Source organism: Antechinus flavipes, chromosome 5 (genome assembly GCF_016432865.1).
Source record: "Antechinus flavipes isolate AdamAnt ecotype Samford, QLD, Australia chromosome 5, AdamAnt_v2, whole genome shotgun sequence".
Classification (NCBI taxonomy): Eukaryota; Metazoa; Chordata; class Mammalia; order Dasyuromorphia; family Dasyuridae; genus Antechinus; species Antechinus flavipes.
This window is the reverse complement of record NC_067402.1, coordinates 31884663-31908237: the sequence shown is the minus strand read 5'-3', so window position 1 is coordinate 31908237 and position 23575 is coordinate 31884663. Positions and strand designations below refer to the sequence as shown.

The following is a 23575-nucleotide window of genomic DNA, read 5'->3' as shown; positions in this document are numbered from 1 at the left end:
GCCATAAAAGACATCCCACTTAGGAAAGCAGTATTTATTCTGATAAAAGTAGTTTCCCAATAATCCAAATGATGGTAGCTTTGTTTCATTGCTTTCTATCCCTCCACTCACCCAGTTCTTTCTCTACAAGTTGCCCAAAACCAATCTTTCTAAAATGCAGTTGTAAGCATATATAGGCTGGAAAAGACAAGTATATATGATAGCTGACTTTAAATATCTGATAGGTTGATATATGAAAGGGGGCTTAGATTTATTTGGTTTGGCCCCAGAGGGAAGAACCAGGAGTGATGGATCCATATTGCAAAGAGCCTAATTTAGGCTGAAGGTCAGGAAATACTGCCAAGATGAGAGGCACCAGTGGAATGGAGCTTTGTGGAGAGGCTGTGCATGCGCTTCCCCTCCATGGAGATCTTCAAACAGGCTGGACAGCCCCTGCCATGTTTCTATTGCACTGAGTCCTTCCAACTCTCAAATGTGATAATTCTGTGATACATCAAGCAGCTTTTCTGACCTCCTTGTCACTGTGTTTCTCCATTCCTGTTATTCTCTACAGGACAGGGAGTGGATCTGGAATTTTACTGATAAAGGAGAGTATGGAAGAGGAACCTCCCTCTATCAACATAGGTTAGTACCTTATCAATAATTTATCTGGAGAGTGGCTTGGAGCTCTGAAAAGTTATGATTTGCTGAGTGATGCAGCCAGTGTCAGAGGCCAGGCTTGAATCCAAGTATTCCTAGTTTATTTCACACTATTCCTTCACACCCACTTTTTTCTTTTTTGAATTTTTACACATTACTCCCCTCCCTCCCACTTTCTGTTGCTCACTCAACAAAGTTCCAACCTCCCTGCCATTTCCTAGTCTCCTTGGAATCCCTAATTTTCAAGGTTAATCACCTTCCAAATGAAGTCTTTCCTGATCTCCCCCTACTTCCTTCCATCCCCATAACCTTCCTGCCCCATGCCCCCCTCCACACCAATTCCCCATTCTTATAGTCGTTCCCCTCCTAAAAATACCTTGTATTTCAGGTGTGGGGGTGTCTGTGGGAATGTATCAATCGGGGCATTCATTAAGTGCCTCTTGGTGGTACAAGCTAATTGTACAAAGAAAAAACAGCCATTGGTCTGGAGGAGTTTATATTCTAAAGGGGAAGACAGCGTGAAAATAGATAGGTGAGAAGCATTGGACTTGGATTCATGAGGTCTTGAGTCAGCATGCTGCCTTAGGTACCTACTAGGTATGTGGTTATGAGTAAGTTACGTAAGTCAGCCTCAATTTGCCTCGGTTCCTTATCTGTAGAGGGGGTGATGATAACACCTAGAATTGTTGTGAGAATGAAATAAGATCATATTTGTAACAACCATTACAAACTTTGGAGTCTTAAGAGCTATGAAACAAGCTTAGTTGGATGTAGTCAAACAGGCGATAGAAAGTTTAAATATCAGGATCTTGGATATCAGTAAACTTACATGGACAGAAAGGGGTAAATTCAATTCAGGTAAACATTATATATACTACTGTGAGCAAAAATCCCTTAGAAAAAATTATTGTAGTCAACAAAAGCACTACAAAAATGACAATATTATCCAATATCACAGTAATATAAATCTATGTTCCAACCAATCATGCTGAAGAGGCCACAGACCAGTTTTATAAAGACCATAACATCTTCTCAAAAACAAAAAGTCATATTCATCATAGGGGATTGGAATGCTAAAGTAGGAAATCAAAAGATAATTGGAATAATGGCAAATTTGGCCTTGGAGTATAAAATAAAACAGGGCAGCCTAATCAGTTTTGTCATGTAATTCACTGGTCATAACAAACACTTTTTTTCAACAACCTCAAAGGTGATTCTACACATGGGTATCACCAGATGATCAATATTAAAATAAGATGGATAACATACTTGCATTCAAAGAAGTAAAAGCTCTATATAGTCAGTTAAAATCTGGAGCTGAATGTGGCTTATATCATCAACTTCTTATTGCAAAATTCAGACTTAAATCATAGAAAGTAGAGAAAATTGTCAGACCAGATAGGTATGACTTTAGTAACATCTTTTATGAATATGAAATGGAAGTGATAAATAGATTTAAGTGATTAGAGCTGGTGGATAGAGGGTCTGAAGAATTATGGACAGAAAAGGCACAACAAAAAACATTCCAAAGAAAAAGAAGAGCAAGAAATCAAAATGGCTGTCTGATGAGGCTTTGCAAATATCTTAGGAAAGAAGGAAAGGGAAAGAAAAAAGGAAAAGATATATCCAACTAAACTGTAGAATTCTAGAAAACGGCAGAGAGATAAGGTGGTTTTCTTAAATGAACAATGCAAAGAAATAGAGGAAACAGTAGAATGGGAAAGTCAAGAGATCTCCTCAAGAAAATTAGAGATATCAAAGAGAAATTTTCATTCAAAAATGAGTATCCTAGAAGATAAAAATAGCAGTGGCCTTAAGAAGTGGCAAAAATAGAAGTACTATTCAAGAAAGATTATTGTTATAACATTATTGATAACCACAATGATGTTACTGATCAAGAGTCAGACATCCTGGATATGAAGACAAGTGAGCCTCGAGAAGCACTGCTAACAGTAAGATTAGTGAAGATGATAGAATTTCAGCTAAGCTATTTAAAATCCAAAAACTATAAAGTGATGCACTCACTATGTCCATAAATTTGGAACATTCAACAGTGGCCACCGGATTGGAAAAAATCAGTTTATGTCTCAATCCTAAAGTAAGGGCAATGTTCAAATTACCAAACAATTGTACTCATTTCACACATCGGCTATTCTCTGGAATTCTGCAATTGAATTGGATATAGTTTTCCTTTTCCTTTTATTTATGCTTAAAATGGTGCATGCTAAGCTTTAGTGATATGTGAACACAAATTTACCAAAAGAGAAGGCTGGTTTTCAAAGAGACAGAGGAACAAGAAACCAAATTGTCAATATTCATTGGATTATGGAGAGAGTACCAGAAGAAAAAAATCTACTTCTGCTTCACTGACTAAACCAAAGTCTTTGACTATGTTGATCACAATAAAACGTGGCAAACTCTCAAAGATATGAAAGTACAAGATTATCTTTTCTCCTGAGAAATTTGTATACAGGTCAAGAGGCAAAAGTTAGATTTGACTATGGAACAACTTGAGTCTTTGAATATTGTGAAAGGAGTACAATTGTAAGGCTCTATATACTGACATTTTATTCATTTAACTCATGTGCAGAATGTAACATAGAACATGCCAGACTGGATGAACCAAAAGCCAGAATTAAGGTTTCTGGGAGAAATATCAACAATCTTAGTTATAAAAATGATACCTTTCTGATGGTAGAAAATCAAGAGATATTAAGACTTAACAAAAGTGAAAGAAGAAAGTATAAAAGCTGATTTGAAACTTAACTAAGTTCTTGGCAACTGGTTTCATCACTTCCTGACAAATAGAGGAATAAGAAATGGAATCACAGTTTTATGTTCTTGGGCTCCAAGATCACTGAAAAACAGCAACTGCAGCCATGAAATTAAAAGACACTTACTGGAAGGAATGCTCTGACAAATCTGGACAGCATACAAAAGAGGAGAGATAGCACCTTGCTGACAAAAGGTCCATATAATCAAACCTATGGTTTTCCTAATAGCAATACATGGCTGTGAGAGTTGAACTAAAAGAAAAACTGAATATTGCAAAATTGATGCTTTTGAATTGTGATGCTAAGACAGACTTTTGAGAGTCTTTTGGACAACAAGGGGATCAGTCAATAAAGAAATTAATTCAGGCTATTCATTGGAGCTGAATACTGGAATACTTCAACGGAAACTTAAATATTTTGGCCTTTCAATGAGAAAACAGGAATCACTGGAAAAGACCCTGATGTTGGAAAAAATTGAAGGTAAAAGGAGAAGAGGACAGGAGAGAAAACAAGATGAATTGATAGTGTCATAGAAACAATGAACATAAGCTTGGACAGATTTTGAGACCTAGTGGGGGAGAGAAAGAAGAGCCTGGCAGGCTATGCTCTATGAGGTTGTAAAGAGTTGAACATGATTGAATAAGCAATTACATTGAAAACTCTAAAGAGCATTAAATAAATTCTAGCTATTTTCAGCACTGGTAATGGTAATAGTAGTAGTTGTACTAGCAGCAGCAGCAGATACAAAATAAAGAATAGATGGAGAGTAATCTGAGATATGTAGGTAGTAGCAGAGAACTAGAAAAGGCTTCTACAAAAGGTGGGATTTGAGCTGAGCCTAGAAGGAAGCCCGAAAAACTAATAATCAAAAGTAAGCAAGCACATCAGCCAACACAAATGCATAGAGACAGGAGGTAGAGTGTCATGAGAACAAGGAACAGTAAATAGGTCAATAAGGTTAGATCATATAGTGTATGTAGATCAGCAGACTGTAAGAAGGTGAGAAACATTAAAAAAGGCCAGGATATGAAGAGTTTTAAATGCCAAATGGGATTTATATTTGATCCTGCAGATAATAGGTACCTGACAGAAGTTGATTATTGTTAAATAACTTTGACAATTGAATTAAAGAAATAAACAGTGGCAGGGATAGCAATTAGAAGGCTATTTGAAATAGTCAGAAAAGAAGTGATAAATTAGGGTGGTAGCTAAGTGAACACATATTACATATACATGTGTACAAGTGTTTATGTGCATGTATGTATGCATACACACATATATCAGATTTCAGTTGTCTTGAAGGAAGCCAGAAAAACTGATTATGTGTGTGCATAAAAGAAATGTCACAAAGACAGAAAAGACAAGTCACAGATAAATAATGTATTTCTATAGTGAGTGTGGGGAGTACAAGATAACACCAAGGGTGAGGGGCCTCAATGACTGGACTGAGGGAGGGGGTAGTATCTTGGAAGGCATTTGCATGCATTTAGTCTACCCCAGCAGATGAAGGGGTTCCTTTGGCTCTGGGGATAAACAAGACCTCCAGTCTGCCCTACAACTTTCAAATTCTACAATCTTGTTAATCCTCCTTGCAAATAAGGTCAGGTTTTTTATACCTCTTTTTATCAATAATCAATCTTGATTAAGCAACTACTAAGTGTAATGGGCTGAGGCTTGAGTTGATGCACTGAGGTCCCAAGCACATGAGGCTAAATAGTAATTGGACCATACTCTATTAATAGATAAGCTTGGAGAGAGAATGGCCCCCACCCACTCTTTGTGCAAGTCCTGATGTGTTGTATAGGAAATGACGATTTTGGTGGGTGGAGGCAGGGGAGTGGAGAAGGAAGGGGAGGAGAGACCTTTGGGACGGCCATTGCCACAGTTGCCGACACAGTTGCCTCCATGGTTGCCTCGGCTCGCGTCGCTCTCTCTTAGCTGGCTTCCTGTCGCAACTGCCTATATTTGCTATCGCAATCTTTCTTGCCTATATTTGCTATAGCAATCTTTATTCACCTCTTCGCTTCAATAAATATTGAAGATTTTCCCCTTAACCTGAATTCCTGACTCCGGCTGACTTTAAATACGCGGTCATTACAACTAAGTGCCAAACACTGCAAATTAGCTAGAGGATACAAAAAAATGGGCAAAAGACAGTCCCTGACCCTCCAGGAGTTTACAATCTAATGAAGATAAACACAGACAAAGAAGCTGGGGAACAGCTGGTTCTGGGAAATGATTAATGAATGTGCAGTGCCTTACACCCCCTAGGCACCCCTTATACCTCCTAGCTAGGCCTTGCACCTATACACCTCAGTCACACCTGCACATCCTAGCCATGTTTGCACATTCTTGCTACACCCTACACATCTTAGGCACACCTTGCACCCACTAGTCATGCCTTGTACACTACACACTCTAGGCACGCCATGCACACCCTAGACACACTTGCACAATCTCACCACACCTTGCACACCCCAGGCACACTTGCACAATCTCACACCTTGCACACCCCGGGCACACTTGCACAATCTCCCCACGCCTTGCACACCCCGGGCACACTTGCACAATCTCACATCTTGCACATCCCAGGCACACTTGCACAATCTCCCCACGCCTTGCACACCCCGGGCACACTTGCACAATCTCACACCTTGCACATCCCAGGCACACTTGCACAATTTCCTCACACCTTGCACACCCCGGGCACACTTGCACAATCTCGCCACACCTTGCACACCCCAGGCACACTTGCACAATCTCGCCATACCTTGCACACCCTGGGCACACTTGCACAATCTCCCCACGCCTTGCACACCCCGGGCACACTTGCACAATCTCCTCACACCTTGCACACCCCGGGCACACTTGCACAATCTCCTCACGCCTTGCACACCCCGGGCACACTTGCACAATCTCCCGACGCCTTGCACACCCTAGCCATGCCTGCATAATCTTGCTATGCCCCACATACCCTAGGCACGCCTTGCACCTCCTGGGAACACCTTACAACTCCTAGGCACACTCTGCACCCTTTAGCTAGGCATGCCCTGCGTTCCCTAGGCATGCCCTGCACACCCTAGCCTTTCCTTTCTCACCTGAGCCACCCTAGCACACTTGCACACCTAGACATACTTTGTACACTACACACTCTAGGCATATTTGCACAATCTCGCCATACACTGCACACCCTAGCCATGCCTTACACACATTAGCCATGCTTGCACCCCTTGCACCCCTAGGCACACTTGCATAACCCTGCCACACCCCGAACACCCTAGCCATGCTTACACACCCTAGGCACACCTTGCACCCTACAAAGCCTAGGCACACCCTGCACGTCCTAGGCACTAGATGCACATCCACTGACGGCTCCGTCCGCTGGGCAGTTGGCGTGGCCCTCAGCTTCCCCCGAGCAGCCGCGGAAGGACTGCCCCTCCCCCCCCAGCCCAGAGCTCTGTATTTGACCCTCTTGGGCTCTGCACACGGCCTTGCCCTATTAGTCCATTCCCAGAAGGCAGGGCCGGCCAGCCTCCCACCGTGGGCGGCCGGCTAGCCTAGCGGATGCGCAGTTGGGGGGAGGGAATTAGAATCCGGCTTCAGACACTAAGGAGCACTGGCCAGGTCGCTTCACCATTCGCAGCCTGTTCCGCCGTCTTTTAAACGGAGCTAAAAACGGCGCCTGCCAGGGTGAGGAACGGCGCTTGTAACGCGTTAAAGCGCTACGCAGAGGTCTGCTCTTGGGCTTGTCGCGGCGGCTGGCCCTGGGCGCCGCGTCCGTGGAAGTCTAGGACTCCCTCACCCTTCATAACTAGACTCCCTCCGCCGCCCTCCCGTCCCCGCAGGACCGAGCCTATGCCTGAGGGCAAAGCGTCCGAGGCGAGAGCAGAGCTGGGTAGCCCGAGAGGGGTCGACACCACACCGCAAAGCTCCGGGCCCAGCCGCGGCAGAGCGGAGCTGGGGGAAGGAAAGCAAGCTGGCTAGAGCTAGGCCGAGTCCAGAGAGGGGCGGGGCCGAAACTAGCAGAAGGAAGAAATGGGAGGTGTTGGACGGGCCTGGGGAAAAGGAAGTGACGTAAACGGCTCGCGCTACGTGCGCGGACGTGGCGGCGGCGGCGGCGGGGTCGGCGCCGGTGGGGCGGAAGTGGCGGCCGCACTGGAACTGGTGTTTGTGTTTTGGTTTCGGAAGGCGCCCGGCGGCTGAGCCCAGGGGAGCCGGAGGAGGAAGGGGCGGAGGAGGAAGCGGTTGCGGCGGCGGCGGCGGCCGTGGGCGCCCGGCTCCGGACGAGGGGGAGGAGCGGCGGGAGGCGGGGACGGAGCCCGACAGGGGCGGCCCCAGCGGCGCGAGCCCCGCACCGGCCAGTCTGAGGGAGGGAGCGGCGCGAGGAGGCGCAGCCAGGCCGCAGAGGAGACGCCGGCCCCGGGCCTCGTCCTTGAGGAGTCGCCGGCCTCGCCGCGCCAGGTAATGAACGGAGCCGCGCCGTCCCGAGCTGGCCACGGGCCCCAGGGCAGGCCCGACCCGACCGGTGTCCCTGCTCCCGGCCCAAGATGGCGGCTCGAGGCCCTCCCCAGCCCCGGATAGCCGGTCCAGGTCGGGAAGGGCACTATGGGCCGACCGAACCGCCCCGGGTAGTCCCCGGAGCCTCCCAGCCCGTACTTCATCGTCCACCTGTTGGGCTTCCCTTGGGGTTAACGCGGAGTGAGGGCCTTGTGTCTCTGCGGAGCTCGGAGCCGACAAACCTTTGCAATGCTCTGCCCCCGAATCTCTCCGGGCCTCAGTTTCCTTCTGTGCAAAATGGGGATGGGACGGATTGATCTAGTCCAGGTCTTTGTTGGGCTGTGAGAGGATGTAGGGAAAAGTGTTTGAGGAACCCCGCTTGGGTGGAGAGACTTAGAGAAAAACGGTGTCGTCTGTAATGCAAAAAGCTTGCTTTGTACGGCGAACCCTGTGGATTTAAAAAAAAAAAAATAATAAGTCCTCTCCGGGCCCTCCATGGGGGAGTTACCTCTGCCGAGGTGGAGAGCAAACACCCAGTTTACTCACTGATGAAATGCTGACTCCACACCCCTTCTAAAAAGATTTTTTTTTTAATGTTGTGGTACTTAAAGAAATTATAGATAAGCTATCCTGGTCTGTGTTTGAGGATAAAATGAGGTAATATTTGTGAAAGTGCTTTGCAAACCTTAAAGTGCTATATCATTGTTGGCCATTGTCATGAACCAAAAAAAATTAGCGATTCCTACCGTGTCTATATTTTTAGTGCTTCGAACTTGTTTTTAAAATCTGTTGGAATGGGGGCGGGAGGAAATACCTATGATAAGTTATCATCCACTTAGCTATCTTTTTGCATTCTTAAAATATTATGATAAATAATTTAAATATTCTTGTAGAGATGAGTGATGTGTTGTGAGAGCCATATCTTGTGTAGCATGTCTTTATTTTTACTTAATGCTGCCCAACTAAATTGGATTAAGTCTTTCTGATAACTTTTTTGCTAACTAGAAAACAGTAAACTTAAATAACAAAAGTCACAGTGTGAAATGCAAACCTCCATTTTTTTGTCAGTAGAATGCCTTTAAAGTCCCAAAGTGTTGAAGCTTCTAGGTCAGATAGTGGATAGCGTATGGGACTGGCAGTTGGAGAAATTTAATTTTTCTAGCTTCATTTTATTTGTCTATAAAATGGGAATAGTGACACCTAACAATTCAAGGTTGTTAAGTTAAGATGAGATATTTATTTGTAAACTGCTACAGAAATGTTAGCTATTATTATTAACTATTGTTACTGACAGTCTAAAAGGCCTAGGTTGATTTTTTTTTTATATAAATCTGGCTTTTTGATGTAAATTATGGAATTACCACAGTAATTTATTCATCTTTAAGTTTTCCAACTCAGATTTTTTTTATGCCAGTTTAGCATAGTATCTGATAATAAGCCAGCATTTAAACACCTAATATACAGATAGTAGATAGTTAATAAATGCTTGTTGACTTGAAGCATTTAACAAGTGCTTCTATTTGCTAGGCACTATGTATATAGACCAAAGAAATCTTCCTCTCCCTCAAAGGGCTTACTGTTAGATAACTAACAAGTTTAAACATAACATTCTTGCTCAGTAATCTAATGTGCATTTTGACAAACCATAGCACAATATGTTGGAGTGTTTCAGTTACCGCCGTCATATCCTAGATAGGTGTGTTACTGCATTTTAAGTCTACTTAGTGCATTTGCATTTAATTATTGTCCTCACCATGTGGATACCTAAGTAAGTCCCATTAGTTAAGAATAATTTTTGTAGATAGATGATTTCACATGGTTTTATGGACTAAGAACAATTTGTTTTTCACTTATGTCTGACTCTTCTGTACCCTCTGTGGCGTTTTCTTTGCAAAGATACTGGAGTGATTTGTCATTTCCTTCTCCAGTGGATTAAAACAAACAGGTTAAGTGATTTGCAATGGTCACACAACTAGTGAGTGTCTAAGGATTTGAACTGGCTTTGAACTCAGGTCTTCCTGACCCCAGGCCCAGCATTAGATACACTAAACTACCTGGCTGTCTTCTTAGAACAATAGATAATATTTATTCATCATTGAGAGTAGGAGTTGAACAGTGCTTGAATGCAAGCCTTACTAGAACAGTGCCTCAAAAATACTTAGAGGTATCAAAGTTCAATAACTTCCTAAGTATACTATGTAGAGAAGGTAACAGGTCTGGGGTTAAAGTTGGAAGAAAAATTTTTGCTGTCATCCTCAAATAATGCTGTTCACTAATATTTAAGTTTAAGAAATAGTTTGTAAAGAGAAAAGAAATAGGATGGAGTGGTTTTTCTACCACAATAATTTTATTTAAACCACTGTACTACCTATACTCCTAGGTGATTTTAAAATTTGTAAACTATATGTTTATTATATTTGTTGTACAAGATATTATTGAAAATGTATCTGTAGCAATCTATCTGCAATTATTGATGAAAAGCTAAACACATTTTCATAGCAATAAAATGCCCCAACAGTAACACAGAGGTGATTTTCAAAAATTATAATCTTTAACATTTTTAATTGTGGAATTAAAATTAGTAAAATGTTGTAAATAAATAAAATTCAGAAAATCAAGTTAATTATCATGAAATATTAAACTGTAGTCATTAAAGATTTATTTTTATTTGATGTTTTATAATTTCCTACATTAATAATTTGATATTCGTTGTGCTTTTGATTAACAGGTTATTGCCAGTAGAAAGAAAAATATTGACACTTGCATCCTGGAAGTCTACCATTTAAAAACCTGAAGTTAGGGACTTTATTCTAATTTGGACATGGCTAATCGAGGAGCAACAAGACCCAATGGGCCAAATACTGGGAATAAAATTTGCCAGTTTAAACTAGTACTTCTTGGCGAATCTGCTGTTGGAAAATCAAGTCTTGTACTTCGATTTGTGAAGGGCCAATTTCATGAATTTCAAGAGAGTACCATTGGGGGTGAGAATACTTTTTTTTTCCCTACTGAATTTATTTTGATTTATACACTTGACTTGAATCATGTTTTTGTGACCTTTGTTATTTATAATTTTTATGGCTGATACCTTTCTTAAGTAAAATATAAGTACCTTCCCTTATGAATGGTGGGTAAAGGGGTGCATGTGTCTAGTGTCTTGTAAGTAATTCAGTCACAGAAGCCACTTAGTTATGAAATAAGTATATTATTTTACTTTGATTCCATTAGGTTTACCATGTTGCAGGGTACAGAAGGTTCTACAGAAGATTGTAGATTTAGAACTAGAAAGAAAAGTCATGTCCACCCCCCTCATTGAGGCTTCGGGAGGTAAAGTAATTCACATGGTATTCCCCTGGTTAGCAGTGTTGGAGGCAGAATTTAAACCAAAGCTCTCGGGTTCTTCCTAAAATAACAGATTTCCATTGTATTTTTGGCTTTAGCAGTGTGCTATACTAGAAAGAATACAAGACTTGGTTGCTAAAGACCTGCTTTATGGCTAACCTGATGACTAAAATTTACTTAATTTTTCTCAGACTTTTCCCCCATCTAGTAAATACTTTTAGATACTCCAGTTGAATAGCCATAAAAAATCACTTCTAAAACACAAGTGGGAGAAGCAAAGTGTGTAAATGTATGTGATTCCAAATTAATGGGGAGAATTTCTAAAAGTAGCTGGATACTTTCTACTTAGAATGATGGAAATATGATCCAATAGCCTCTAAGGTATAATTCAGCTCTGCTTAAAATTTGATTTTTCGCTTAACATTGTCTTTTTTTTTTTAAGTTGTTTAGGAAATAAATTAACATATTTTGCCCTGTGCCTGTACATTTTCTAATGGCAGTCAATCCCAGCTTATACAGTTGTTAGATAACTTCTTGGTAGACAAATTTTAAAATTCCATATTTCTTTAGGAATGGAGTTTTTAAAAATATATAATATTGAAGGTTCTAAGATATAAATAGGACTCAATAGTAGTAAAGGTTAAGCTCTCTTGTAGAGTTCTCTTCCCTTCTCCCTCCTTAATTTGCTTAGTTTGGTAATAAATTTCAAATATGGCAACATAAACTTCTGTATTATCTCATTTGATAATAATTCCTCCTTTGAACTGTTTAATGTTGCTAAGTGTTATTTACATTTCCATTTTAACATTTTGTCCTTTGTATTAGTTAACTTTCAGTGATGAATACTTGCTATAAAGATTTATAGTTTCCTTAACATCTCCTGTGTTAGATAGTGCAAATCACAACATAAACTGACATTTAAATTCCCATGACAGTGGGTGCTAGGCATTTTCTTACTATGTGGGTAATTATGAGCAGAAAGGTGGCTCAGTGAATAGGCTCTGAGCCCAGAGACTGAAAAACCTAAGTTCAAATTTGGCCTCAGGCATTTACCCTGAGCAAATCTTGTAACCAAGCATGCCTCAGCTTCTTCAACTGTAAATTGTTTAGTTGGTCAGTTATGTCCAAGAATTAGCGATCCTGGGCACCGACTGCCCCTGGGGTTTCCTTGACAGAGATCTGGGATAGCATTTCTTTCTCTGGGCTATCTTTTTGTCAGACAATTGGAGGTTGAGTGACTTGTCTAGGATCACACAACTTGGAAATGTCTGGGACTGGATTTCAGCTCTGCATTTTGGGCCTATTTGTAATCTTCTCAACCTTTTAAGATTATTTGTTATTCTTACTATTTGTAGTAATTTGTCTGAACAATACATATGCTGTTTCTAAAAGAAGATAGTGACTGACATTCATAACAGTTCTTCATAAACTTACAAGAGGGTGCTATTTGAGGCTACAGAGGGAGAATGCAAAGGGTCACTAGAATGCATGCATCTTGTCTTCAAGCCCCATGGAAAGGAAGGTTTTTAAAAGGTACTTAAGCCAAGCTGGCTTCTTCAGTGCTTTCTATAAGAGATGACCTCACCTGAGGCAAGAGAGCCTCAAGGAGTTCTGATGAGCTTGGTCATAAACAGCAAGTGTTAGAACAATTTGAACCCGGTTTTCTCTGGCTCCAAGAATATCACTCTATGCTGTACACTTCTTGTCTTTTATTTGCTATTTATGTCCTTCATTTTTGTTGAAACTAGCAATAATTAAGAATTTGGGAAAGGGAAGTGTGCTCCCGCATGCATTGTTAAATTAATAGAAAAGGGCTGGTACCTACAAGGAACATTAGGATAGCCTTTGCTCCTATGTCTCTGGTTGCCCAGTATCCATTTAATAGTGTATGCTTAATGATTTGTCTCTTCAGTACATATCCCTAATTTCTTCTAGATCCATAACCCCTAGAATATCCTAAAGGCAAAAAAGCGTTCATGTTCATTTTGTCTGATGACTAAATAACAGCTACAAGTGTTCACACCAAGTCACTGTTTGATAAAGAACCTTAGAATTGCCATCCTTGCATACAGATTGTGGTTTCCTCCAAACTCTGCCACATTTCCAGAGAAGCAATTTAATCAGAAAATTGTAGGGGCCAATTCTTAGAGCTAAATTCAGTATCCAGTTTAAAGTACCTGAAAATCTCTTTGAACTCTACTTTTTCAGTATCAGTATATGGAGTAGAAAGAGTAAGTTAAAGGCTGTTATAATAGGATACAGTATATTAGCATTATCTGGTCAGCTGTTTCACAGATTGCTACATATTTAATCAGTCTAATTACTAACATCTTTGTTTAATGCATAACATGACATCTATCTAGCGTGATGACTTTTATTCCTAGTTTGTAGAATTACTTCCTATTCAACTGTTTGAAATTTAGAGCACAAAAATAATGGATATTCATTAGTGAATTTATTCAGGTCCAATATTTTCATTACTTGGAAATATTGTTTATTATAAATATCCATTTATAGAATCTGGATTTGGAAAGAGACTTGAAAGAATTTTTTACTCCAGAGACCAGTAAAAATAGGCCAAATGAAAGTCACATCGTAAGTAAATAGGTACCAAACTCAGGTCCTCTGATTCCAAGCCAAGACTGTACCATATTATATTTTATTAGGAGCTACATTAAAATGTTCTAGACTTTTCTATAGAGTAAATAATAAATCTGATTTTTCTATATGACCATACACATACTTTAAAAATGCATTAATTCGCCCCTTTTAACATTTCAGGTACCAAATGTTTCATTCTTATTGTATATCAAATAAAAGTCAGCAAAGTTTCATGGAAAGAGAAAAATCTAGTCCTGAAGTCAGGAAAATCTAGTCTTGCCTTTTACATATACTGGCTGTATGACCCCCAAGAAATCACTTAAGATCTCAGAATTCTAAGCAAATTTCTTCAAGACTAAATTGCAGAGTTGGTGCTTGCACACTTTGGTAGAGAGAATCTCTATCATGCAAGACTTCCCTTTATTAATAAAATCTCACTGCCTCTATCCTTGTCCTGTTGTGAAGCACTCTTCTAGTTATTAAGCATTTGGAGACAAAAATAAAATTCCTTGCCATTTAGGAACTTACATTGTTTTGAATTATTGAGTGATTTGTTGCAAAGGAATTCACAGCTATATATATGGACATGAAAGTGACTTTCTAAAGAAGTGAGCATCTAGAAAAGTCAAGTCCAAGTAGTAAGAAATAGGTCAGAAGATAGTTTACCTGCTGAAGCAAATGGAAGAATATCAGACGTTCCTCATACTAGACTATATTGCTGTTTTACTATTGTGGCCTTTAATATAAGCTTAAGGCAGAGGAGAAGGAGGAATATCCTCCTTTAGAATATCCTCTAAATTTTTTTTTGTTTCTATTGGACATTTGTTCTCCATATCATTATGATTTTTTTTTTCAAAGAACAATTGGAGAACAAGAAATAAGAAATAGGCTTTCCCACTAAGAGAAATAAATTTTGAAATAGTTGTACATCTTTAGAGGTTTTGGTTTTAAACAGAAGAAATATTCTTTGCAGATTTAATTCATTGTCACCTTTAGAAGGCATATAGTCCCTTGGAATATAGTATATAGTGCAGGAGAGGGTTGAGGGGGAATATATAATTTGTTTTCAATTTACCCCATTCCACTTTGACTTATAAAAGAAAAACTAGTACCTTATATACTTCTAAGGACTGGAGTCCTTTTCATTGGAGGTGTTGAGGCGAAAGCTAGAAGACCCACTTGTTGGGTATTACTGTGGACTGATTCTTGTTCAGATAGTTAGGCTGTATAGTTTGTTTTTTAAATTGAATAATTAACTATCTTCTTTTTGAATTTTATGCTATTTTTGTTTTTACTTCATCTAAATTTCTATCATTTCTTAAATGTATTCTTTCCTCATCACTGCTTCAAAGAACCAAAAAGAGGGGAGAAAGCAGCTGGCAAACACATTGACTAAATTTGATAGTATATATAGTGGTCCATGCCAGTAGCACTCCACTTCTGCAAAGAATTGAAGAAGGTACAATTTCACAATATTCTTTTTTTTTAATTTGCATTTTTAGTATCACTTTGTAAATCAGTGGTTACTAAGTATGATCTAAGGTGAGACCCTTTCATTGAAACCACAAGGTCAAAATTATTTTCATCATAATACTAAGATGTTTCAATTTTTAGTATGGTAAATATAGATAGATATAAACGTATAAAGGAGCTCTTTGTGGTTTCCTCAGTTTTTAAAAGTGTTAATGAATACTGAGATCAGAAAATTTTGAGAGCTGCTAGTCTACATTATTTTTCTGATTTATTCATTTCACATTAAATCATTCATATGTCTTCTTCCAGGCATCTCTGTATTCATCATCATTTCTTATGGTACAGTAAGAGTACCACATTGTGTTTAACTCACACTGGGCATCTACTTTTTGTAACTGTTTTCAAGCTTTTATACTTCACAAAGAACTCTAAAGATAGAAGGCAGGAGCCAAGATTCCTAGTTCTAAGAGGAGTTCTGTGGCTTTTAGGAAGTCATTTCAATTAGTTTTGCCTTGATTTGTTCCATTATTTAATCAGGCTAACTCTTTATGACTGCATGAACCACAATATCCATGGGGATTTTTTTTTTTTAATTTAAATACAAAAAGAAAAAATAAGTTGCCCTCCACACAACAGACTATTATAGAGGATTCAACATAAAACAAAAAAATGCCATTTCAAGAAAACCTACATTATAGAAGCTACATGTTTTCAAAGCTGCCCAGCTTTTTCTTTGCTTTCTTGTTGGTTTTCTTTTGTTCTCTGCTGTGTACTTTTTTCCTACTCCCTTCCTCTACCACTGCAGAAGGATATAATTAATTAAGCGTGTGTGTGTGTGTGTGTGTGTGTAAATACATATACAAATGTTTGTATATGTATGCATACATATCTGTAAACATAGTGCATATATATCTGTAAACATAGTCATATACTCATACACACATAAGACTGTAGTTTATTTGTTCCTATCATTTGTTTCTTTGAAGGTGGCTAGTGTCTTCCTTCATCCATTGAAATCTTTCCATTTTTCTTCCAATCTGCCAGCTCATCATTTCCTGTACCATAGCAACATTCCCACCCATTTTACATCCTATCTGAGAAATTATTTATGAAAGTTTTTTCCCTTAATTTTCTGCATTCGTTCAACCGTATCCTCATAATATAGTTTTAAGGTTTAATATCGCTGAATCTACTTCCTTGACATCTTTTTTCCCCTTGTTTCTTTAAAGTTCCTGACTGTTTGCTCTTCCAAATGAACTTATTATTTTTCTAACTTAATAAAATGATTTTTAAAGTAATTTAATTGGGAAAGACACAGAATAAATTAAAGTTGTCATTTTAAAAATTAATTGGCCTTACTCATGAAGAATAAATATTACTTCACTTGTTTAGATCTGACTTTATTTGTATCAAAAGTATTTTATGTTTATGTTCATATAATTTCCATGAGGTTTTCTTTTTTCCCCCAATAGTGTTTTATTTTTCTAGTTACATGTAAAAAAATTGTCACGTCATTTTAATAAGATTTTGAGCTCCAAATTTTTCCTTCTTTCGTACCCCCCTCTCCTAGACAGTAAATAATCTGATATAAGTTATATACATGTACAGTCATTTTAGACATTTCTATTTAGCCATGTGAAAGAAAAATCGGAACAAAAAGGAAAAAGCCACAAGAAAGAAAACCCCCCCAAAAAATGAATTATATGCTTCTATCCACCTTTTCTTCATAATTCTTTCTCATGAGGTTTTCTTAGAAGAGATATTAGAATGGTTTGTCATTTCCCTCTTTGGTAGATTAAGGCAGCTAGAAGTTGTGACTTCTCCAGGACCAGAACTTTATCCATTGAGCCTTACTTTATCAGTAATATGAAGAATTCTTTTACCTTCTAAGATCCTAGGTTCAAAAATCAAGGAATGAGATATTTCACAAAAGTTAATTTATTGTTTTAAATATCAGGGGTTTTTTTTCTCCCCATGGAAAAAAAATTTTTTTTTTAATTTTGTGTGTGTGTGTGTGTGTGTGTGTGTGTGTGTGTGTGTAATTATAGCTTTCTATTTACTAGATCTATGCATGGGTAATTTGTCAGCATTGATAATTGCAAAACCTTTTGTTCCAATTTTTCCTCTTCTTCCCCCCACCTCCTCTCCCAGATGGCAGGTTGACCAGTACGTGTAAAATATGTTAAAGTATAAGTTAAATACAATATATGTATACATGTCCATACAGTTCTTTTGCTGTACAAAAAGAATCGGACTTTGAAATAGTGTACAGTTAGCCTGTGAAGGAAATCAAAAATACAGGCGGACAAAAATAGAAGGATTGGGAATTCTATGTAGAAGTTCATAGTCATCTCCCAAAGTTCTTATCGCTGGGTGTAACTGGTTCAATTCATTACGGCTCTATTGGAACTGATTTGGTTCATCACATTGTTGAAGAGGGCCACATCCATCAGAATTGATCATCATATAGTATTGTTGTTGAAGTATATGATGATCTCCTGGTCCTGCTCATTCACTCAGCATCAGTTCCTATAAATCTCTCCAGGCCTTTCTGAAATCACCCTGCTGGTCATTTCTTACAGAACAATAATATTCATATACCACAATTTATTTAGCCATTCTCCAGTTGAAGGGCATCCACTCAGTTTCCAGTTTGTGGCCACTACAAAGAGGGCTGCCCTTGGAAAATCTTCTAAAAATCTGGCAACATTTCTGTTAAAGAAGGCTACGATTAGGGTATGACTCAAAAGATCCACAATAGTTAATGTTGCATTTGACAGAGGCCAACAAACATTTGGCCCTTGCAAACACTTTTTCTTGCTCTTCTTTAGTGGTTACTATCACCTGGAGCCTGAATAATGTGCTAAAGAAAAAAGATTTAGTTAAAGTGTCATCATGATGTCTTCCCTGGGTATGGACAGAGGCATGTCTCTACAGGAAGATCTCCATGATGATGGCTAAATTGTAGAATTTTAAAAATAATTATAGTTATCATGACAGCCAAGGCCAAATCTGGGCTTAGCCCTTCAGTGATTCTGAAGTCCTATCCCTAGCTGCCAATACCTTGAACACCTCCTTACGTCCTAGTCAAATCTCTACAATTGCTGTTCTCCTTAACTTCTCCCAGTTATTAAAACATGTCCAGAAGATGGACCTGGGATATGGGGTTAGAGATAGCAACGTAGGCAAAAAGGAAAATCACTCAATTTGAGTTCTAGAAAGAGACTTGAGAAGCCTTTTAGTTCAATATCAAAAATCCTTTCTTATTCTTTATCTCCTAAGGCAACCCATTCATTCCCTTTGGACAGTTCTTAGTTTTGGTAGTTTTTTTACACTTAAGTTTGCCTTTCAGTGATTTCCCATTGTTCCTTTCTCTGCCATTCAGCCAAGTAATGGTAGTATGTCTCCCATTTGACTACCCTTCAAATAAATAGACTGCTATTGTATATTCTCCAAATATTCTCTCTTCCAGACTGCTTCATTTCCTTCATTCCATCCACCTGTAGGATGTTATACATTTCTCTCAGCATCCTTATTGCTGTCTGATAAATAGCATTTAGATAGCACATTGTTTTCAAAGTACCTTACATGGTCTCTCATTTTATCCTCACAATAATTCTGAAAAATGGGTGCTATTGTTAACCCCATTTTACTAGTGAGGAACCCAAGTCAAATGATAAGGAGTAATTTCCCCAGGGTCACAACTAGGAAGTATCTGAAACCAGACTTGAACTGAAGTCTTAACTCAGATATACTGAGGCTTAACCCCAGGCCCAGCACTATCTCCTGAAGCACCCATCTGGCATTCACTTTTATTCATTAAAAAAGAAGTCAAGAATTATAATTTAGTCTAACAGAAAAATGTTTATGCTTCTAAGCCTAGAACAAAATATAAAGATTTATAATTTATTAGAAACAATGAAAGCTGATGGGGGCCTGGGGGGAAGGCATTTGAGGAGTGAGAAAAGAATCCTTTCCCTTTTTTCTAGCCTTAATACACAGATTTTTCCCAAAAGCAATAAATTGTGTTATGGTGACAAGGAAGATCAAAACACACATTCAGAAGAAAACAGTCAAAGTTCTTACATTCAAAGCCTCCAAGAAAAAAAAAATTGCTCTCAGGCCATGGAAGAGCTCAAAAGGGATTTTGAAAATCAAGTAAGTGAGAAGAAAAAATAGGGAAAGAATTGAGACTGGCACAAAAGGAAATTCAAAAGGCTAAAGGAGGAGAAGAATGCCTTAAAAACAAAATTAGCCAATTGGGAAGGGAGGTACAAAAGCTCACTGAGTAAAATAATTCCTTAAAAATTAGAATTAAGCAAATGGAAGGTAATGACTTTATGAGAAATTAAGGTAACAATAAAGCAAAACCATAAATAAATGGGAAAAAAATGTGAGATATCTCATTGGAAAAACAACTGGCCTAGAAAATGGATCCAGGAGAGCTCATTTTAAAAATTATTGGTTTACCCAAAAGCCATGATCAGAAAAAGAGCCTGGATATCATCTTTCAAGACATTATCAAGGAAAACTGTGCTGATGTTCTAGAAAGGGAGGATAAAATAGAAATGAAAAGGATCCACTGATCACCTCCTGAAAGATATCCCAAAATGAAAACTCCCAGGAATATTATAGTCAAATTCTAGAACTCTCAGGTCAAGGAGAAAATACTGCAAGCATCCAGAAAGAAACAGTTCAGGTTTAGTGGAGCTACAGTATGATAACACAAGGTTCAGCAGCTTCTACATGAAAGGGCCAGAGGACTTGAAATAGGATACTCCAGAGAGCAATGGAGCTAAAATTATAACTAAGAATCACCTCCTCAATAAAACTGAGTATAATCCTTCAGGAGAAAAGGTAGTTATTCAATGAAATAGAGGATTTTCAAGCATTCATGATAAAAAGACTGAGTGGAAAATTTGATTTTCAAATACAGGTCTCTGGAGAAGCATAAGGAGGTAATCAGGAAAGTGATATCATAAGAGACTTAATAATTGTTTCATCTGTTTACATTCCTACATGACAGGATGTTAAAACTCAGAACTTTCTCATTATGACAGGAGTATTTATGGACAGAGAGAGAGCATGGCTATGAATTGAATTTGAAGGAATAATGTTTTTTTCTCATTAGAATTGGCTCAAATAGGAAATAACATACATACTCAATAGGGATATAGAAATCTATCTTAACCTGCAGGAAAATAGGAGAGGAATTAGGTATGGGAAGGAGGAGGAATGGTGATAAAAGAGAGGGAATATTGGGGGAAGGCATGGTCAGTACCAAAACACTTTTGAGGAGAACCAGGGTGAAAGGAGAGAAAGAATAAATGGGGGGAAATACAGTTAGCAACAGTAATTGTAAAAAGAATTTTGAAGCAAGTTTCTGTGATAAGGCTTCATTTCTCAAGCATAGAGGGAATTGAGACAAAATTTATAAAAAGTAAGAGCCATCCCTTAATTGATAAATGATCAAAAAACAAGATCTGTACCCAAAGGTCTATAAATTCACACATATTCTTTGACCTAACAATACCACTACTAGGTATAAAATACCAAGAAATTTTTAAGGGGAGGGAGGAGGGATGACCAGTGACCTATATGTATAGAGATATTCGTAGCAGCTCTCCTGGGCAAAAAAAAAAAAGGAAATTGAGGGGATGTCCATCAATTGGGAGAGTGGCTTAAAAAACTGGTATGTGATTATGATGGAATGTTATTGTTCTATGGGAAATGATGAGCAGGATGCTCTCAGAAAAAAAAAAAAAGATCTGGAAAGTCCTCCATGAACCCAAGCAATGTGAAAAGTACTTAATACAAATAGCAATATTCTGGGATGAGCTGCTGTAAATGACTTGATATTCCCAGCAATACAATCATCCATGACTTCTCTAAAATACTTTAAAATGAAAAATCTTACCCATACACAGAAGGAACTAATTGTGTCTGAATACAAATTGAAGCATTTTCTCTCTCTCTCTCTCTCTTCCTCTCTTCCTTTCCCTCTCCCTCTCCCTTCCTCCCTTTCTTTTTAACTTAATTTTTCTTAAGGATTTTTATTATTTTCTTTGGGGTGGAAGATCAGTGTTTTCTTTCACAATTTTTATGGAAATGTTTTGTGTAACTTCATGTAATTTCTTAGTTGTGGTGAGGATAAAGGAGAGAAACTAGACCTCAAAAATTTTAATGTAACTGGGAGAAAATTAAATCAAAAGAAAAATATACTTAATATAATAAATCAACCAAAAGAACAACAAAAATGTCATAACACTCTTTCCTAAAGGTGGTAGCAATAGTGAAAAAGGACAGAACTAGGAATTTCTCAAGTTCTAGGGACTAAGGTTGGGGGAGGTCATAAGTGTTTACTCACACAATGATAAGCTATTATACATTCTTGCAGATCCTAACAAATTGGAAATATTTCTAACTATGGCCCCAGCAAAGAGCATGTTTAAACCAGACTAAATTCAAAAGTGCTTACCACCAGATCAGCCTTTGGGTTATGATTTTTTTTCAGTTAGTGAAAATATTTTTGACATTAGAGAATTTTCCATATTGACATATATATCTATGCTAATAAGCTATATATTTTTGGAATATTAATAAAAAATTTTTAATCAATCTCAAATATCTGTGTAGTCACCAACAAATTTTCAAAGAAACATCTCATTTCAAAGTATGTTAGAAACTGAGCTCTATTATAAAATATAACTGGTATCTAAGTACTTTGTTAAAATAACTAATCTCCCCTGGGTTTCAGTTCCAAAGTACCATTTGGCTGTTGGACATTTTAAACTAAGCCTCGGGGAGACACCTTAAACTTAACATGTCTAAAACTGAACTCATCTTTCCTCTTAAACCTCCTTTTCCAGAATTACCATTTCTATCAAAGAGGCCGCTGTCCTTGCTAGTGTCTCAGGTTCATAATTTTGACATTTATCCTGGACTCCTTTGACTCCCCTTAACCCAATTTGCTATGTTTGTACCTTCATAACATATCTCACATCCAAACCCTTTCTATTCATATTGCTACAACTTTAGTTGAGTTTCTAATTATTCCAGCAGCGTTCAAACTAGTATTTTGTCATCCAGTACGTGGCTGCTGCCAAAATAACTTTCCTTATGGATAAATCTGATTATATGACTCTTTTACTCTGTCAAATCCTAGATTAAAATATAAATCATGACTCTTTTGAGCTTTTCAAGTCCTGTACTACCTGACCCCCCCCCCCCCAACTTATTTTTTGATCCTTGTTCTCTGTCCCACCCTTTTATGATCTGGCCTGTTCCTTTGCCTTTGCATTGGTTATTCCTTATGGCTGTAATAGACTTCCCTGCTTTTTGTGAAATCTCTTACTTTCAGATCTAATTTTTTAAATTATTATTAATTATTATTATTAATAATTATTCTATTCAGTAGAGCACTGGGTTCTAATTAGGAAGACTCATATGATTTTATGAATTCAAATCCAGCTTCAGACATTTGTTTACAAGCTGTATAACCTTGGACAAATCATTTAACCCTATTTGCCTTAGCTTCCTCATCTGTAAAGATGAATTGGAAATGAGTTCCGATATCTTTGCCAAGAAAATCCCAAATGAGATCTCAAAAAGTCAGAGAACTGAAATGATAACAATGATTCAGTTCCCTAATTTATTAAATGTTTTCTGTATATATACTGGAGACTGTGCTAAGCATTGGGAATAGGAAAGATAATAAGAAACCAGTTCCCATCTTATCCTCTAATGATCCTGTACCCACACCACCTCTTTCCCTCATGTTATGAAGTAATAGAAATAAGCAAATTCAAGTCATTATGTAGAAGGATGATTCTAAAAGGAAAATAAATGTTCTGAGAAGTGAACAGGCCTTGGACATAGGTTGTAGAAATACATAGAGTTGAAAAATCTTATCAAATTTAGAGAACAGCTAACTGTCCAGTTTTTAGCATTTTTTCAACGGAGTCAATATGAGATAAAACAGGAAATAAGTCAGAACCACGTCATATGCTTTAAATGCCAAGATCAGGAATGTGAATTTTATTCTAGAAGCTATGTGTTAATTGAATTTGGAAATTGTGACCAAATAAGTGAGATTTTTTCATAATTATGATAATTGCTAAGAGATTTTAGGTAAATAATTTTTTTTTCCACCAATCTGGAGGCTATGTTAAATAATGACTGTTCTTGGGATAGAGTTAGAGCTAAAAGAAATTGGAAACCATTTAGTCCAACCCTTTCATTTAACAGAT

The 23575-nt window shown here is 38.1% G+C and overlaps 2 protein-coding genes across 4 annotated transcripts in view; one reads left to right on the top strand and one right to left on the bottom strand.

Moving 5' to 3' along the window:
* Positions 1 to 4778: 4778 nt before the first annotated feature.
* On the bottom strand, positions 4779 to 6365 carry LOC127539209 (keratin-associated protein 5-3-like). Of its 3 annotated transcripts, XM_051963268.1 has the most exons (3): positions 6262 to 6365; positions 6184 to 6222; positions 4779 to 6144 (listed from the first exon to the last, which is right to left on the bottom strand). In XM_051963268.1, exons 1-3 carry the CDS (start codon positions 6363 to 6365, stop codon positions 5832 to 5834), a joined length of 456 nt encoding a protein of 151 aa, XP_051819228.1. In that variant the 3' UTR covers positions 4779 to 5831. The 3 variants fall into 3 exon arrangements, with proteins under 3 accessions (XP_051819228.1, XP_051819226.1, XP_051819227.1); XM_051963266.1 differs by having other exon boundaries at positions 6184 to 6365; XM_051963267.1 differs by having other exon boundaries at positions 4779 to 6222.
* A 1416-nt stretch (positions 6366 to 7781) lies between these two features.
* Positions 7782 to 23575, top strand: part of RAB5A (RAB5A, member RAS oncogene family) — a 39082-nt gene continuing 23288 nt past the window's right edge. Inside the window, exons 1-2 of the mRNA XM_051963265.1 lie at positions 7782 to 7874; positions 10639 to 10894. Of these exons, the coding sequence (XP_051819225.1) occupies positions 10732 to 10894 (163 nt within the window). The 5' untranslated portion in view covers positions 7782 to 7874; positions 10639 to 10731. The remainder of the gene's footprint in view (positions 7875 to 10638; positions 10895 to 23575) is intronic.